The 18,871-nt window shown below is 47.7% G+C and overlaps 1 protein-coding gene across 10 annotated transcripts in view; it reads right to left on the minus strand.

The window, feature by feature from the left end:
• Positions 1–10,384: 10,384 nt before the first annotated feature.
• The window catches only part of CENPM (centromere protein M), a 461,530-nt gene continuing 453,043 nt past the window's right edge, over positions 10,385–18,871 (minus strand). For all 10 annotated transcript variants that reach the window (XM_085601089.1, XM_085601085.1, XM_085601082.1 and 7 more), the window contains one exon: positions 10,385–11,333. In XM_085601089.1, coding sequence (XP_085457215.1) covers positions 11,050–11,333 — 284 coding nt within the window. In that variant the 3' untranslated portion in view covers positions 10,385–11,049. The remainder of the gene's footprint in view (positions 11,334–18,871) is intronic.

The raw sequence follows: 18,871 nt of genomic DNA on the forward strand, positions 1-18,871 counted from the left end.
ACTGTATCAGGTCCCCATTGACAGGAAAGAAATTTTCCCCTCTAGCTGCTGTATGAATTATCAAATAAGGGCTCAGTGGGCCCTGGTGCCACTGCTGCCATGGAAGCCACGCCCCCTCCAAATTCAGCCCTCAAAAGATACATCAACCGAGCATGAAGTTCGCTTTCAATAAGTGGTCTTAAAAGTACACGGCGACCAGACTTTGCGGTATAGCCACAGGGCTCCCCCTCTAAAGCAATTGTGGCTGGGCCTCTTTAATTCTGAGAACGATCTTGACTACAGACGTCCGGTCGACCGTGGTAAAGCCCCGAAGCTTAACATAGACAGTTGGAGCACTACCTGAACCGGAGACACCACGCAGGAGCCAGCGTGGGAGTCTGTAACCAACACCATCTCCGGCGGGATCACTGCGAGTCCGGGGAAATGCCAGCTCCGGAGGCACAAGGGGAAAGGCGTCCAAAGCACGGTGCGGATCCCTGCTCGTCGAACTGGAGCCTGCCCCGGCAGCGCCGCCACCAGCACAACAACACGGCGCCGGACGGATGGATCCTCACGGCCAGACAACAGCAAAAAAATGGCGGATGGAAGCTTCGAAACTTTTTCGGATTCTGGGGCTGTTGTTCGAAAAAGGGCGTGGCTAAAACGTGGAAAGAACAGCACGGAACACGCCCCCGAATCTGAAAAAGACGGAGCCTATTTGGAGGGACGGCTCTCTCCTCCAATGGCTGGCCTCCGTTTAGGAAGCCAGCCAATGGAGGAGAGCCAAAAAGAGAGGCGGGTTAAAGAAATTCTGAGTTCCATCAGCAACCTTACATACTCAAACATGTAACTTATTAACACAATTAGGACACCTGGAACTGCCCACCACAGCATTCTGCTCAGAGCAATGTGTCAGCCCAATTTACCCATGTGCTCCCTTTGTTCTGAGTAGGCCTGGGTGGATTTCGCAGAGAGGGGAACTCTGTGAAGTGTTCAAAAACCTCTGCCGTGCTATACTAGGTTACGCTACTTTAGGTAGCGCCATTCACGCTGATTGTTAGCACTGCGTCTTTGCCCCGTGCTAAAAAATCAGCGCAAACGGCACCATGCGCAGTGCAAGAGGGCACTGCTTCTCTCTGCCGCTCAAGTAGATTTTCTACTCGAGCATCAGCTTCCTCAACGCGAATGGATAGCTTCTCAACACAAATGGATGGCTTCTCAACACGAGCGGTCACGGCCATCCGCAACCGCCCTTGTTGAGAAATCTCGCTGGAAAGTAGTCTAGCGTTTGATTTTCCTCACTCGCCAACATAACGCTGGCGAGCATTAGCGAGGAAAAGTTTTTCGCAACTCCTTGTGCTCCGCGACGTGCGGAAGCAGAAAACTCCGCAAACAGAGCGGAGTTCACCACCAAGGCCTAGTTCAGAGTGACTGCACAAAGCCTGTAAACATTCTTCACCTCTGCATAAAAATAGTTCCTTTCACCCCAGTTGCAAAGTGGTTCAAAGCATGGTTTTTATTTTGTTTATTTTTCCTATTAATTTGAAATACCAGCTATTTGTTTTGGTTGCACTCCTTTATAAAATGTATGCTATAAAATGTTTAAGTGACATACTAACATTGCAGTTGCCTGCAATTTGAGTGCTGGGTTAGGTGGCAATTTAGTCTTGATTCCTTGATAAAAAATAATAATAAACATGTTGCAACAGAAAGACTTATTTAAAAATAAAAATGCAGCCTCTTCAGAGTATGTTTTTTGTATTTAAAATGTTGACTGCAAGCATAAGGTGGCCACATTTGCGTGACAGCATATTTTCTTTTATTTTTATGGGAATGTCTTGCAACCGTTTTTTTTTTTAAATAACTATTGCACCAGCTATGAAGACCAGACCTATAGGCTTTGCCAATGTCTGTTTTAGATTCAGTGTAAATATCGTGCTACGCTTCTTTTCAAGATGTCCACCATTTTCTCTCCCAGTTTTCTGCTACACTCCGAGTACTCGGGTTAGAAGCGCTGATGTTTCTCAAAGTCAGAAAAAAATGTGACTTTAGTTTATCAGTTACAGCTGGAGTCCAGGAACTGCAAACATTCTGTACTCCAGGCCGGGGTTTTCTGCCAGCACCATACTTCATAGTAACCGACACCACCACTTCGAGTGCGGGAGCACAGGAGTGTGCAGCAAGAGGTCCAAAGCGAAAATGAAAACATACTTCACCCGCGTGAACTTTCCAAAACGTCTCTTCTCGCACAGATATGCAGAAAAAAGTACCACGTCTGTAGCACGCACTAAGTTGAAACTGTACACGGAATTAAGGGGCATATTATCAAGAAACGGCTAAAAACTGAAGTATCATAAACGAAAATAATAAAAAGTAAAAGAAATGTGGTCAGCAGAGAGGAGCTGGAATGGCATACGTCAGTATGATAGCTGAGCTCTTGAATACCATTGATTTAGGTTTTAGAGCAATATGAATCGAAAATACAAGCCTGATAAATGACAACGATTCTGAAAGTTTAAATGTCCACACTCCAATTAAACTGAAGGGCAATCTTGGAAAAGAAGATATCGGTGTAAGTTATTTTTAAAACTACATTGATTTACTCGCTCGACACTGACACGCTGCCAACATAACGTGGATGGCACACTGGGTTAAGTTCGCTGCTAAAACACAAATTTCTTTGGGTCACAAGTTCCAGCCACATCAAGGACCACCCATCCATCTTAGTTTGGTAAATGGGAGAACAAATGCATTGGCTAATAGCACTCCAATTTTTTACAGCGCTAAAACGGTAATAAAGCAGTATGGAGCGCTATATGAAAAACAAGTTAACATTAGATTTAGCTTAAGATAGGTTGCCATAAAAAAGGGAGTGCCTTGTTTATATAAATAATGTTTTTTTTGTTTGGTTTGTTTATCAGACACTGCGTGTGGACTAAGGGGGGGGGGCGGCATGTACACCGGAGTCCTGTCAAGCGCGTGCTGTCAAGGCAACACCGAAAGTTTGACAGCTCAGATTTCTCGCTCTTTAAAGCCAAAAGTCTTCTCTTTAAAATGAACATTTACGGTCTTTCACGGATTGCGCTTGAGGGATGCAACAACGACGTTTTATTATGCAAATATGTAGAATTCTATCCACGATTTTATTCAAAACTGTCTTTACTGACATGCTGGCCTTAAGTGAAAAGAAAACACAAGAGCTTGTTCTTAGATTTAAATGGCTCTTATTAATCAGCACGTCATAGTTTCTTTGAGCAGGATACCGCCACCAGCACGCTTGGCGCAGTTTGTGAGGGGCGAGCCCCGATATTGGTGCTGCTGTGTGGGGAGCTCTGCGCCAAAGGCAGTCGCCTCCCCAAGCTCGCTCTCTCCCCCACAGAAGCAGTCTGGACCTGCGGCGCTGCCCGACAGACGTGTAATTTAAAGGCTGGTGGAAGAGCTGCCTGGGTATTCAGCCCTGTAATCTGCAGGCGAGCGCGCTCTCTGTGCACGCGTTTACCAAAGGGCATCGCAGAGAGGTGATCTCAGACCAGGGCGCGCGGGACGGCCTGGGATACTAGGCACCCACGGGGGAGAGAGGGGGCAGCAACAATCACGGTAGCGTAACCACTGTATCAGGTTCCCATTGACAGGAAAGAAATTTTCCCCTCTAGCTGCTGTATGAATTATCAAATAAGGGCTCAGTGGGCCCTGGTGCCACTGCTGCCATTGAAGCCACGCCCCCTCCAAATTCAGCCCTCAAAAGATACATCAACCGAGCATGAAGTTCGCTTTCAATAAGTGGTCTTAAAAGTACACGGCGACCAGACTTTGCGGTATAGCCACAGGGCTCCCCCTCTAAAGCAATTGTGGCTGGGCCTCTTTAATTCTGAGAACGATCTTGACTACAGACGTCCGGTCGACCGTGGTAAAGCCCCGAAGCTTAACATAGACAGTTGGAGCACTACCTGAACCGGAGACACCACGCAGGAGCCAGCGTGGGAGTCTGTAACCAACACCATCTCCGGCGGGATCACTGCGAGTCCGGGGAAATGCCAGCTCCGGAGGCACAAGGGGAAAGGCGTCCAAAGCACGGTGCGGATCCCTGCTCGTCGAACTGGAGCCTGCCCCGGCAGCGCCGCCACCAGCACAACAACACGGCGCCGGACGGATGGATCCTCACGGCCAGACAACAGCAAAAAATGGCGGATGGAAGCTTCGAAACTTTTTCGGATTCGGGGGCTGTTGTTCGAAAAAGGGCGTGGCTAAAACGTGGAAAGAACAGCACGGAACACGCCCCCGAATCTGAAAAAGACGGAGCCTATTTGGAGGGACGGCTCTCTCCTCCAATGGCTGGCCTCCGTTTAGGAAGCCAGCCAATGGAGGAGAGCCAAAAAGAGAGGCGGGTTAAAGAAATTCTGAGTTCCATCAGCAACCTTACATACTCAAACATGTAACTTATTAACACAATTAGGACACCTGGAACTGCCCACCACAGCATTCTGCTCAGAGCAATGTGTCAGCCCAATTTACCCATGTGCTCCCTTTGTTCTGAGTAGGCCTGGGTGGATTTCGCAGAGAGGGGAACTCTGTGAAGTGTTCAAAAACCTCTGCCGTGCTATACTAGGTTACGCTACTTTAGGTAGCGCCATTCACGCTGATTGTTAGCACTGCGTCTTTGCCCCGTGCTAAAAAATCAGCGCAAACGGCACCATGCGCAGTGCAAGAGGGCACTGCTTCTCTCTGCCGCTCAAGTAGATTTTCTACTCGAGCATCAGCTTCCTCAACGCGAATGGATAGCTTCTCAACACAAATGGATGGCTTCTCAACACGAGCGGTCACGGCCATCCGCAACCGCCCTTGTTGAGAAATCTCGCTGGAAAGTAGTCTAGCGTTTGATTTTCCTCACTCGCCAACATAACGCTGGCGAGCATTAGCGAGGAAAAGTTTTTCGCAACTCCTTGTGCTCCGCGACGTGCGGAAGCAGAAAACTCCGCAAACAGAGCGGAGTTCACCACCAAGGCCTAGTTCAGAGTGACTGCACAAAGCCTGTAAACATTCTTCACCTCTGCATAAAAATAGTTCCTTTCACCCCAGTTGCAAAGTGGTTCAAAGCATGGTTTTTATTTTGTTTATTTTTCCTATTAATTTGAAATACCAGCTATTTGTTTTGGTTGCACTCCTTTATAAAATGTATGCTATAAAATGTTTAAGTGACATACTAACATTGCAGTTGCCTGCAATTTGAGTGCTGGGTTAGGTGGCAATTTAGTCTTGATTCCTTGATAAAAAATAATAATAAACATGTTGCAACAGAAAGACTTATTTAAAAATAAAAATGCAGCCTCTTCCGAGTATGTTTTTTGTATTTAAAATGTTGACTGCAAGCATAAGGTGGCCACATTTGCGTGACAGCATATTTTCTTTTATTTTTATGGGAATGTCTTGCAACCGTTTTTTTTTTTAAATAACTATTGCACCAGCTATGAAGACCAGACCTATAGGCTTTGCCAATGTCTGTTTTAGATTCAGTGTAAATATCGTGCTACGCTTCTTTTCAAGATGTCCACCATTTTCTCTCCCAGTTTTCTGCTACACTCCGAGTACTCGGGTTAGAAGCGCTGATGTTTCTCAAAGTCAGAAAAAAATGTGACTTTAGTTTATCAGTTACAGCTGGAGTCCAGGAACTGCAAACATTCTGTACTCCAGGCCGGGGTTTTCTGCCAGCACCATACTTCATAGTAACCGACACCACCACTTCGAGTGCGGGAGCACAGGAGTGTGCAGCAAGAGGTCCAAAGCGAAAATGAAAACATACTTCACCCGCGTGAACTTTCCAAAACGTCTCTTCTCGCACAGATATGCAGAAAAAAGTACCACGTCTGTAGCACGCACTAAGTTGAAACTGTACACGGAATTAAGGGGCATATTATCAAGAAACGGCGTTAAAATTATCGCCGCTTTAGCGGCAGAAAACTGCCGCTAAAGCAGCGATAATGGGCTTGATAATATGCCACAGAGGATTCCAATAGAAGCCCATGTTGACACCAGAACATGGGCTTCTATTGGAATTCTCTGCGGCATATTATCGAGCCCATTATCGCCGCTTTAGCGGCAGTTTTCTGCCGCTAAAGCGGCGATAATTTTAACGCCGTTTCTTGATAATATGCCCCCATATGCGCAGGAGCCTGAATGTTTGACTTTTACGAGTGCAACACAGCAGCCGGGTCGTCTTCCTCGGACTCAGCCGCCAAGATCCTTGGGGTTTCCCGTGCTGTGACCGCTGTGTTCTGCTCCACCTGGTCCCTGCTTTCGGAACTTTTCTCTCTTGAGCCGTCACTGCCTGCAGGCCAGCTATGACCAGGTGTTCCGGGCTTCCGTGCAGGAACCCGAAAACCTATGGAGCGAGGCAGCTGGTAATATCACTTGGTTTAAGCCATGGACTAAAACAATGGATAACTCCAGCCCGCCTTGCACCAACTGGTGAGTGTCATTATGTCTATAGCGCATTTGTGCATATTAACAGCTTGTCAAATGTTCAGCGGCAGTTCGGGGGTGCTCTTTGTGCAATAATCGACTGTGCAATGCCACACTATATAAACTCGTGTTCCTTCATGACCGGCAACCAATAAACTACGTATGTTACTACAATCAATCCAGGGATTTTATGCCACGTTTAACGTGTACTGTTAAATCAACTTCTCGTGAAAAACAGATATATTGCGCGCGCAGAGAAGCTTTCCGCTATGCAGGTGGAAAAAAACGCACCTGGCTGTATTTGAGAGAAGTGTTGGTTGCTTTCAAAGGGAATTGTGTATTTTGATGAGTCTAATGAAGAAAGAATGACGAGCATGCTCGCTGAACTGTTCTGAAGAAAGCCTAAAGCACTAACCCATTTCATTGACACCCCCACATTCCCCGCATGATCACTGAGTCAAGGGGTGCATAGAGTGGTACTATGTGAGTGCCCCCATCTGTCTGAATGAAAGAAACCACACCAAGCACATGTAATTTAAGGCCTGCAAATCTCACTGCTGTGTGCGTAAGCTGCAGAAAGCGTGTTGAACACTTAACTTGGCTGACATTAATAGAATTCCAAGCAGGCTCGTGCCATTTCTGGCATATTCAGCCAATCCTGGCTTTACAGCCAAACGCTCTGCATTCTGGGACTTGGAATGTCACCATATACGTATAGACTTACAAGATCTAGAATGCATAGATAATGCAACTGGGTAAAAAACATACGATAGTCCTAAATAACGTTACAGAGGACGTGAGGTGGCTTTTGATAGTTGCGAAAATATACCGTCCGGCTTGTTTGATTTAAAGAGTGGGAAATGGACATTTAAATATTTGGAAAACTGGAGCTGGTAAGGACAAAATCAGGAAAGGTGCAGTCCATTCATTGATAACCTATCGACCAGTGCATATAACTTCGGTTTACAAATGCAGCCGTCGAAGACAATAACGATAATGAGAAACGTGAGACTAACATTCAAAAGGCTTACTGTACCTGTTAGAAATTAATGTGCAATTAGTCATTCCTTTTGTCTAAGTGCCCTTTCTGACAGCAGATATCACAAATCAAACAGAGCACAGATGGGCAGGGCCGCACCGTGACCCTAGACACTGAAGCTAGTGAAGGGAAAGATTTACTCTGTGTCACGTCACGGGTAGGCCAAGGTCTAACATTGGGACACGGGGCTTTACCACGGTCCGGTCGACCGTGGTAAAGCCCCGAAGCTTAACATAGACAGTTGGAACACTGCCTGAACCGGAGACACCACGCAGGAGCCAGCGTGGGAGTCTGTAACCAACACCATCTCCGGCGGGATCACTGCGAGTCCGGGGAAATGGCAGCTCCGGAGGCACAAGGAGGAAATGCGTCCAAAGCACAGTGCGGATCCCTGTTCGTCGAACTGGAGCCTGCCCCGGCAGCGCCGCCACCAGCACAACAACACGGCGCCGGACGGATGGATCCTCACGGCCAGACAACAGCAAAATAATGGCGGATGGAAGCTTCGAAACTTTTTCGGATTCGGGGGCGTGTTCCTGCTGTTCTAAAAGGGCGTGGCTAAAAAGTGGAAAGAACAGCACGGAAAACGCCCCCGAATCTGAAAAAGACGGAGCCTATCTGGAGGGACGGCTCTCTCCTCCAATGGCTGGCCTCCGTTTAGGAAGCCAGCCAATGGAGGAGAGGCAAAAAGAGAGGCGGGCTAAGGAGCCACTCTCAGAAACATTAAATCTCCGACTTCCGGTTCTGCCTTCGGCAGACCGGACGGTCCTCGACCTAAAAAGGGGTTGGAATCAAAGTCAGGGGCAGAACTGAAATACAGGTCAGGTTCTGGACTTGAATGCAGAGACTTAAGGCAAGAAAACACAGACACAGAAACTGGGCTCAAAAAAGCAGGACTGGGATAAAAAACAGGTTTAGGACTGGAATACACAGAATGTAAAACAAGGAGTTTACATGCAACAGGATAGATCAGGAACAGTAAACAATGGTAATCACAGAAAAAAGGAGGCACAAACACAACAGATAGAAACTAAATCAAAAGGCATGCCATGGATCACAACAGCAAGGACACGACTATGGATGAGGAGACTCAAAAACCAATGGGGGAACTCGCACCAACTCCTTCCCTAGTCCTACCGCATTCGCACTACCTCTTTGGCACACCGCACAGAATGCGCTGGGTTGGCGAGGCAAGATTACATGGGTTACTCCCTTGTGGGACACTGCACATCTGGGTTTACTTGCTAAACAAAAGGGCTTCAATAAGTGGGATCTAATTGGCCTAAGGTGGGAGAACTGTGGGCACAAGGTGCGATGATTTCATTGACAGATTCGCAAAACGAGTACCAACTTGCGTCCACTGAAACCTACCGTTATCTACAAATACGCCATGCCTTGCAGAAGGCACTGCCAGGGGGCGAAGAACTCCCAGAATCGTCCCCGTTCGAAGATCGATTATTAGACAAACACATGCCCAGGAAGGGGATCTCCCTCACCTATCGTAAATTGATAAATAAATGCCCTCATACATTGGCTCCTTTGCGGGAGCCCTGGGAGCATGAGCTTGAGGGTTTGGAGGACAATGAGTGGCCCGATGCGTTGGCGTCCCCTAGGGAGATGGCCATAAGATCACGGTTCTGCCTAGTGCAACTAAAAATCCTACATAGATGCTATAATGCATGCACAACTATGGCGAAGATGGGCAGGACAGAGACCACACTGTGTCCTACAAAATGTGTCCGGGAGGGGACGCTTTTTCACACGATGTGGTGCTGCCCGTTGCTTCAGCAGTGTTAGGAGTCAGTGGTTGCCTGTTTAAATACTATCTGTGGGAGCTACATGGGGGTATCTGCGAAGAGGTGCCTCTTAAATGTATGGGGCACAACTGACCTTACCCATATGGACCAGTTCTATAGGACACTGGAGTTGATGGTGGCTAAAGGCAATATAGGGTGATTGTGGGCGGGGAGCTAGCGCCACACCCGAATGATTGGAATAGAGACATGGATTGGTGCATGCTAGCAGAAAGAGTGGTCTATGGAAGTAGGAGCTGTCCGAATAAATGTACCAACATTTGGGGAAATGGAATGACTATCAGGGTGAAATATGTGCTCCAATTGTAGTTACCAGTCATGATGTTTTGTGACAGAGCCCCATAGACTTTGCTGCTGCCCCATATATGGATGGGAGGTGGATGGGGAGATTCCGGGTTTCCGGGGATTGCTACTGTATACATATGTATTGATGCAACAATGTGTAATGTTTAATGTCATTGCTTTTGTGTTTGCTTTACTTGCAATAAAAAAGTATTAAAAAAAAAAAGTTTGTTGCAAGCCGGTGCACTCTGTGCACACAGGGCTGAAATAGCCCGCAGCTCGGGGGAGGAGCACAGGTGCAGGTAGAGAGCCAGGTGCAAGAAATAAACCAGATGCAAGGAATCAGTTAACCACCAATGAAGGGAAGACTGAACTGAGACTTGGTAAAGGGAAGACCAGGGGAACCAGGGAACACAAGACAGGAAATAAGAAAGAATGAAACAGAGTGTGTATCGGAGCCAAGAAAGAGAAAAGTCCAGTATTCAGATATTGAGGTGTCACGAAAACTGTAGGTTCCAGGAACCAAGCTTTTGAACAGGAAACCACCACCAAAACATGATCTAGGAAGGTCTGAAGGCAGAGGGAACTACAAGGACCATAATGCATCAGGGAAGTGGAACAGAAACCTGGACTAAAAGGTGAAGTGAAACGAAATATGGTAAGTGTTGATGTGTATGTTGTCCTATACAGATGTAAAAGCAGATTTGCAAAGGGCCCTTGTGAGTGACATCTAGTGGCATGATGGCAGAATCCTGACATAAGAACGTTCATTCAGGGAAAATACAAGGTTAATACTGTTGCAAGGATTAAATTAAATGTCAAAACACGATTCTGTTTATGTACATTTTCACTCCCAATGCCACTGTCTTCAAACAGCAGAACATCAAACAATGACAGCACACCAGAGGCACTGTTAATAGGACCTTTCTATTTCTTCCACATGGTGTGACGTGTGAGCTGCCGCATAAGTCAGATCATTTTACCTACTCTTCAAACAGCGCCTTACAAACGACTAACTCAAATCGTGCCTTCGAAACACTCAACTCGCCATATCCCTCCCCTCTGCAAACTCCCCCTTCTTCGCCACAAGGAACCAATCCTGACCACATCCCATCAACCACCCTCGTTAGCTTCCCAATCTTGGTATGCGGTTTCCCTATATTGTCAGTGCTCTGTTGCCCCATGGTCGCATTTGAGCAATAGAGGTTCTCATACATACAAAGAGAATATTTGCTCTGAAGTTCTGTGGTCAAGCGGTGTGCTCAACTGTTAGAGATGAATCTGTTAGTGTCAAACAGAGGTGGTTTATGCACAACAAAGCACCATATTTTGGAGCACCGAGTCACAGCACTGCAAGACAATTCCAATAAAAGGCTCAAGATTGGACTGCTGAGATTCCGAAGGGTGGGAATTTAGTTGTTTAGAGCTGGTTTTCTAAATCTTTTACACACTGACTCTTCCACCACCAAAGCCAGGCAGCTACCGTACTGCACTTTCCATTGCGATGTCCACTGAACTCTGCAGGGTTTTTGTGGTCACAAGGATGGCAGATCCCAGGTCCGTGGCAGGCAGTGGGAAGGCGTGGTCAGTGCTTTCACTGTTGCTCGTGCTGCACTGGATAGCCACTGGGATGAACAGTGGCGCAGTCGCCTCCGCGTGCAATGGTTCTTCACGGCCAGATTGCTGTGGTATGGCATTCATACAGGTCATCAATGATCCCTTTTCCAGCTGGTCCTCGAGCGCTTGTATGGATCTACTGTTATCTGTGACAAAAACACAGAAATAAGAGTTGAGGAGAGATAAGAGAATAATTTAACACACACTTTGACACGCTTTTAGGCATAGTCTTTGCTAAAGGAACTCTCACAAATAAATGCATGCCACAACCATTTTTTTATTTTAAAATTCACTAGGTCACATGTAGATTGTAGGTACTATATTAGGGGGTTTCATCAAGGGAGAAAAAAATGAGGTGCTGCAAGAAGACAAATAGATGATTTATGGTGTATTTACATTAAAATTCATGCATTTTTTTGTGTGAATTGTCACCTGCACAATTGACCAGATTTCACGGTCGCGCAGAGAAATTCAAGAATAAAAAACAAGCAAAGGGGTTAATTGCCCCCACTGGAAGAGTTGAACGGCTAGCACTTTCTGAATGATGCGAGCTCCAGGGATAGTGACAGCTCTTCTCCTGGAAACGCCATTTTCAATTGGTGCCACTGCATCTTGGCCCAGGATGGCATTCTCATGATATGTTTTTTTACATTTCATTAGTGTTTTCATATATATGTCACACAATAAATACAGGTGTTTGCAGCAGTGGCTGGCAATGATTGGCAGGAGGGGGTCGGGGGGTGTTGGCGAAAAAATAAACTTACTTAACCGCGTCCCTCCTCCGTCCTCTCTCCCAGCCGGAATAGAAGCACACAGGCTCCCCTGAGCCAATCACAATTCTGCACGCGGGGTTGATTGGTCTAAGCACCGTGGTTCGGTGCTCAGACAGGCAGTGGGAGTCTGTGCACGTTCTCCACCAGACTGAAATACAGCCTGGGTGAAGAACATGCGAATCGTGCATGACTGTTTGGCCAGCCCAAGACAGCTGGCCAAACCGTCATGCCCACTTACAGTGTGCACACCACTTCTTCCCCTGCTCCCTGTGAGCAGAGCAGCCTCGCCCCGCAAAACTGCTTCAGCAGGGGAAAATAAAATGATAATAACATCGTTATTATCATTTTAGTTTTCCTTTTTTACACTGCTGAAAAGGAGTGGGGCGGCGCTCCTCCACCTTAGAGGAAGAGCCCCCACTCTGTGTTAGGTTGCTCAATTTTTATGCATTTTTGATGAGTTGTTGCAAAGACTTTTAATAATTGTACAATTCATAAATTCTATATTCTAAAATTGTGTTAGGTGATATGGACTGAGCTTAGTAGTTAAATTAAATATTTCACAGCTTTACAGTCTCTGATTATGAGAAGCTGGGTTATTAGTCAAGCAGGGTAGGTAGCTATTTACAGGTAATAATCACACTCCTTGTCAGGGTGAACCCTTACAGTCACCAAATTAACCTGAGCTTAACCACCCAGTAGCTATGGCACAGAGCAGACAGGATTAACATTGAGGCAATGTGTAAAGTATGTATTCAGTACCATAACAGTAACACAGTTTAAATAGAAAATAATAAAATTCCAAAAACAAATTTAGAAAAATAGAGTAATGTTGAATAAACAAAAGGACACCAATTAGGCTAGGTTTAAGTACAAATAGTGCCAAAAAAGCACAAAGTGGGGCGCGGCCAGAGAGGTGAACATGTCAGTCGAGTTTCGAAACCGCTCCCGGTGGCCACTTCGTTATCCGACCAAGTCCCTGGGGCGATTGCTAAGCATCCTTTCTCCAAGGCCCATAAAAACAACCGAGACAATATCGGACTTACTGATGGAGTCTGCGACGCCTGGCAAAAAAGGACTGGGATGGTATTTACATACTCAGAGGCCCGTCCTGTGGCTGACGGCCTCTTCCTCGGCCACGGACTAGAACCAGCATGGCTTGTACATACCCTTGCTGGCTTGGAGACACCATGGAAGGGGGCTGGATTGGCCTCCTCTGGGCCAGTGAAGCAGCGGGCGCACCACCCGGAGAGACGGCACAGAGATAGTCGGCACCCGGAGTGCTAGATTGGCGTTTTCTACTCTTTCTTAGACTCTGCTCCTGCATGCCTGGGCTCGCCTCCTGGTGACCCCGCCAGCAATACCGGAGGTGGGCCAGATCGAGAGTGCTGCATGCCAAGCCATGACTGCAACCCTGTGCGAGATGTTGCCCATATACCTCCCGGGCCCCCAGAAACAGCTGAATGGGTCAGAAGGATCCCCTTGCAGAACTCAAGGTAGGCACCTGCAGACCGGTTCCCTATCTGAGGGGTATCCCGATGGAGCTAACAACGTCCCAAGCCCCTGTTGTTGTGTTCTACTTCTGAAGGTAGCGCCCTCACCTGTGTCCTGCATACATACCCACTGGACAGGAGCTGAAGGGCACCTTCGCAACACAGCAGGTTGAATGACCAGGCCCTTTCCAGCTCCTCCCTACTTCAGCAGGATTGCGGGCACCCTCCATCTCATGAGGGGAGCTCCTGCATTGGGTGATGACAGTGATTGCTCCTGATTAGCACTGTATCAGCTCTCAATAAAGAGGCCCAGCATTTGAGGTACTTTTTAACTAACCTATTTCTCCAACTGGACTCTTGCAACAAGGTAGTCGACCTTCCACTCCCTCCCTCCAGGGACTGTGCTCATCTACCAATGCGTGGTGACTCACATGGATCACCGTTGAAGAGCCCGGTGCTACCAGGCCTGTACCCTTGCTCCTGCCCATCTCCCTGGGAGTATTTGAGACATCTCCCAACCTCATACAGTGCAAGGTATTGCAAGGTATGATGTATTCCAGAGATTGAGCCATCTTCCCATCCAAGCATTGCTTCCAGGGCTGCTTGTCCTGCATCCTTGTGAGGCTTCCATCGTGCACTCTCTTGTGAGTCCTGAGGTGCTTTAAGCAGGCCTGTGTTTTTAATTGCATATCTAGAGGACTTATCTCCCTGACATCTCACCACTTACTACTAGCAGACATGGGGTTGACTAAATCAGTGAGCACTGTCAGTGAATCCTGGCAAGCTTTTTATGAGACCACACCGCAGATATACTCGGATAAATATGACAATTCTTCCCAAGCAGCTCTGGAGGCCAAGGTAGACTCCACTGATGTTGGTTCCCTCCGAGCGGATCTCAGGAAACTAGCGGAGAGAGTGTCCCAAATAGAGTCGACCTTAGCAGAGTTGGTCCCAGCTGTTCGGGATCATCACCTCCTGCTCCAGGATCTGACCAAACGTCTGTGGTTCCTGGAGGTCCAAGCAGAGGATGCAGAAGGCCACTCTATGTGGAATAATCTCCAAGTAGACTACTGGAGGGGATGGAGGGCACAGCGGACTCCCCCCCCCCCCCCAGACCTTCCTTCCCTGCCTGTTGCACAGGGACAAAGTGTTGTAGGCAGCTTGTTAGGCAGGGTGCATCGAATTTGAAAGCAGGGTGATACTGCTATTCTCAGATAATACCCTTGTGGTTAAACAACACGCCTCTTTCTTGGGCTTCAAGAGAAAGCTCAGAGTCACGGGTGTTAGGTAAACGTTCTTTCTCATTGAGCCAGAGGCCACGTGGTACTGGGCTGAAGGGGACAACTCTGCCTCACAGTGTTCTGTGCACTCTGTCAGACAAGCCCATGGCTGGGGAGCCCGCCGCTTCAGCCGGGGCCCCAGGGTTATGGGGCCGACAGCTTCCTCTTCAGTGCCCTCTCTGGAGCCGTCTTGCGACAGCAGAATGGGTGCCTTAGCAACAGCAAACACATTTAGGGACACTGCTCCACCTCTCTTTGACTCATAACCATCAGACGAAGGCGCTTATCCTTCTCACTGGGCCCCCTGGACTACTAAGCTTCCCCGCCATTGGTAACCCCCCCAAATGACAGATGACCTCCTCTAAAGTGGAGACTGTGCCCTGGAATCACCAACTTTACTACTGACTGCTGGATTCTTTGGAAAATGACCTTTACAACGCGGTCAAAATACCACAATACATTTACATTGCTGTTTTTACAACGCAAGTCGTTACAATGACTTGCGCTGGATGGCGCTCTAGGCTAAGGAATAGTGTGATTTACTATTCCAACACCTTCCCAACTGTTACGTAGGCTGGAGTTGGAATAGTAAATTATACTATTCTTTAGTCCAGCGCCCTCCAGCGCAAGTCGTTGTAACAACTTGCGTTGTAAAAACAGCTATGTAATGTACCACAATCTAAATTATCGCGTTGTATTATCATACATCCGGATTCTTTCTAATCAACCTGCAACTGAAGGGGTCTGCATTCTTGTTTCTCACTTCACTTTGTTCTCAATAGACACTTCCCCCATTCCTTTGGTCGGGGTCCGCTTCCACCCTTCCTACCCCCCATCCAGGACTTGAAGGAGCTCTACCGGGCTGGCCTATTCAACTGTTTGCTAAACCAGGTGCCCCCCAGCCAGGCTCACGCTCCCAGCTCAGAACCAACTGTTTATGTTCCAGTTTGGGTGTCCAGTTGTTTGCTGGCTGCCAGGTTTTGTTGTTTTCCCATCAATTTCACAGTTGAGTCCTACCCACCACTTTGAGTGCTATGCAACTAGGGGCTGAGGCAAACTATCTGCATTACTAACCCACTGTCAGCAAGCACTTATCAATTCTAGACATTGATGCTTACGCAACTCCTTCGTCTTGCACTCTTCCGCTTATAGGCTAATCACTTGGAACATATGAGGGATGTACACGCTTAGTCGCCGTCACAAAATACACTCCTTTTTAACCTGCAATGGGGTGCAGATCTCCTTTTTACAGGAGAAACATTTCCTTTTGGTGGAGTGCTCATGACTCCAGAAATGCTGGCGGGGGTCGGTATCCTCCAGTGGATACTGAGCCTATCTTATGCCGGAGGAGTGACTATATGGATCCGTGCAGGGATTACATTTTCAGCACACTCATCAATTACAGACGCTGAGGGTAAATTTGTGTTAGTGGAGGAGTTTTTAATGATACACCCCTAGGTCCACGCTCCAGACGCGAAACTACCAGTATTTCATACTAGACTCTGGGTTTCTAGACCCTCGGCTCATCTTCATTGGATCCTTAATGGAGACTTCAATGCAATCTTAGACACAGGCCTAGACAAATCTTATCAACCATTACCACAAGTCCCAACAACAGCTAATGTCCGTTCCTTAAGAGACTGGCTGTATCATTGGACATTAGCTGAGGTCTGGTGGCGGCATAACCCCAGCCTCCGCCTATATTCTTCCTACTCATCCCCTGCAGGACCTTCAGGTGTGCCTCGATAGCATTGTCTGCAGGTCACATATCTGCCCTTCCTTTTCCCAATCTGATTACTTGGGAAGGCTTATTTCATACCATAGCCCTCTGGTGTCTACATTGTGATGGAGAAAAAAGTTGTTTCCTATTCCAACTCGGCGGCTCCAAGGTTCTACCCTGGACGAACCCCACACTTACAGAGACTCGTTGGCATCCTGTATCAACAACTATTTTGAGATGAATAACGATGGCACTGGAACTGTACGCAACATCCTTAAGTGACAGTATCCTTCCATAATCCAAGAGAAAGGCTATACTTGTCCCCATATGGAAGCCAGGACGACCCTCCAATGATTCATCATCCCTCTAATAGGCCTGGAGCTATTATTAAATCGGACTATAAGATTACTAGGCAAGATCCTTGCTTCCCGTATCCTCTCAGTCCTTCCTCAAATCATACATCCAAATCAGATTGGATTCATACCTCGCAGAAATACCTCTCCGAACCTTTGCCAGTTATATCATATAATGGGGAGGCCCCTCCAATCTGGGCAGAGCTGCGGTGCTCAGCTTAGATCTGGGAAAAGCATTCAATACTATTCGGCAAGAGGACCTCTTTGAGGTCCTGCACCACTTCGGGTTTGCCCTTCGCATTCACTGTATCAAAATACTTTAAACTCAACCCACAGCACAAGTCTAAATGGGCTAATCACTCTCCTTCCTTCTAAATACACCGTGGTACTTGGCAGGGGTGTCTAGTCACCCCTGCTGTTTGTCCCCCCCATGGAACCTTTTATGCAACAGAAACTGCCAAGGGAGGTTGTAGGAAGGTGGATATCTGACTATGGTTACCCCCAACTTTTTGCCTAGTGTCTAGCTGGTTTTTCGACTTAGTTGGCCTGAGATCCTGCCATTCAGGGTCTCAGGCTGTCTGCTCTCTCTGTAAAATGGACTCCATGTACCCTAGGTACATAACCAATTGGTAAGGATCACCTTATTGGACCCTGTACAGTGTACCCTAGGTACCCAGGGCATAGGTGTACCCTAGGCCTCCCAGGGGCTGCAGCATGTATTATGCCACCCCTGGTCTGGCCTTCCAATCAGACACAACTGGCTGATCACTCAGCTGGGGCAAGGTCGTGTAATCACCCCTTGCTTAGATATAGTATGCCTATATCTACCCTTATATATAGACACATGTGTACCTATCAGTCACTCCTATGGCAGGCCTTAACAATCCTGGAGGCAGAGTGCTTGGTAACATGTGAGATGGTGCTCTAGCATGAGCTGAGCCTGTCTGCAGCTTTCGGAACCATGTCCTTATAGCTGTTCTATGATATAGCCTACCATATACTCTTAAAGTGCCTTATAATCTTAAACGGTTATGGTAGCTATGGTTTGGCTTTATCAAAACATGTCGTGTAAGGTGTCTAACACTTTGGAATAATACCCCCATACCATTTCTGGTGATGAGGATATTATTCCTCCCTTCTAGAGGGAGAGACATGTTAAAATCCTACTTTGCTGTTTATCTCTAACCAAAGCCTCAGCATCACAAAATGGATGCTGCTGCCACAGACACAAGTCTGACCTCCTGCTGCTGGGAGTGATCCCAGCCAGGGAGGCCTGGACAATAGGTTTCCTGCTTGGGGAGGTGCTAGCACCTCCCCAGACAGCCTTTAGTGTATTGGGGCAGGGTGGGCTGAAAGGAATGAGACATGCCTGGGGCACACAAGGTGTTCCTTGCATAGTCCAGTTCAAACCGGCGCTGGGGCACTCCAGCCCCAGCTCTGGCGCGAAACTGGACAAAGGGAAGTGGGTGTAACCACCCCCTCCCAGGTCCCACCCATAAGGCGTGACCTAGCAGGTATCCCAGCCCCCCAGATTAGTATAAGAGTGGGAGTTGGGCCTCAAGACTCTAGATTATCCTGAACCTGCAAAACTGAACAGAAACTCTGGACCTTCGACATTCGACGAAAGAAGAAGACTGAAGAATCTCCCTTGTAGCCAAGGAGTGGCTACCCTGTGCAAACAGGCACCATCAAGTGACTACCCTTTGCTTTGTGAAACGTTCGACGAGGAACCGACTGCAGAGCCCGACCAGAGCCTTGATTTCCAGACTTCTCCGACCCTCATCCACATCTGCAGCAGAGCTGAGATCCGTGGAGGCGACGAGCGACGTGGGACCGGCTACCTGGGAAAAGTGGCTAGTAACTTACAGCGCAGCTTCTGAGGTACCCTCGAAGTTGTGCACCGGGGATTGAGAAGCCCCAACCCCCAAGCACCATCTGCACCGAAGACCAGCCCCCCCACACTCCACGAGTCCTGCGTGGGGCCCTTCAGCATTTTCCTGCTTGCCGCGTCTGTCCGGTTGCTTGCCCGCTGGCTAGTGGCCTTTGTGACGACGCTCCCTGAAATCTT

Source organism: Triturus cristatus, chromosome 4_2, assembly GCF_964204655.1.
Source record: "Triturus cristatus chromosome 4_2, aTriCri1.1, whole genome shotgun sequence".
Lineage (NCBI taxonomy): Eukaryota > Metazoa > Chordata > Amphibia > Caudata > Salamandridae > Triturus > Triturus cristatus.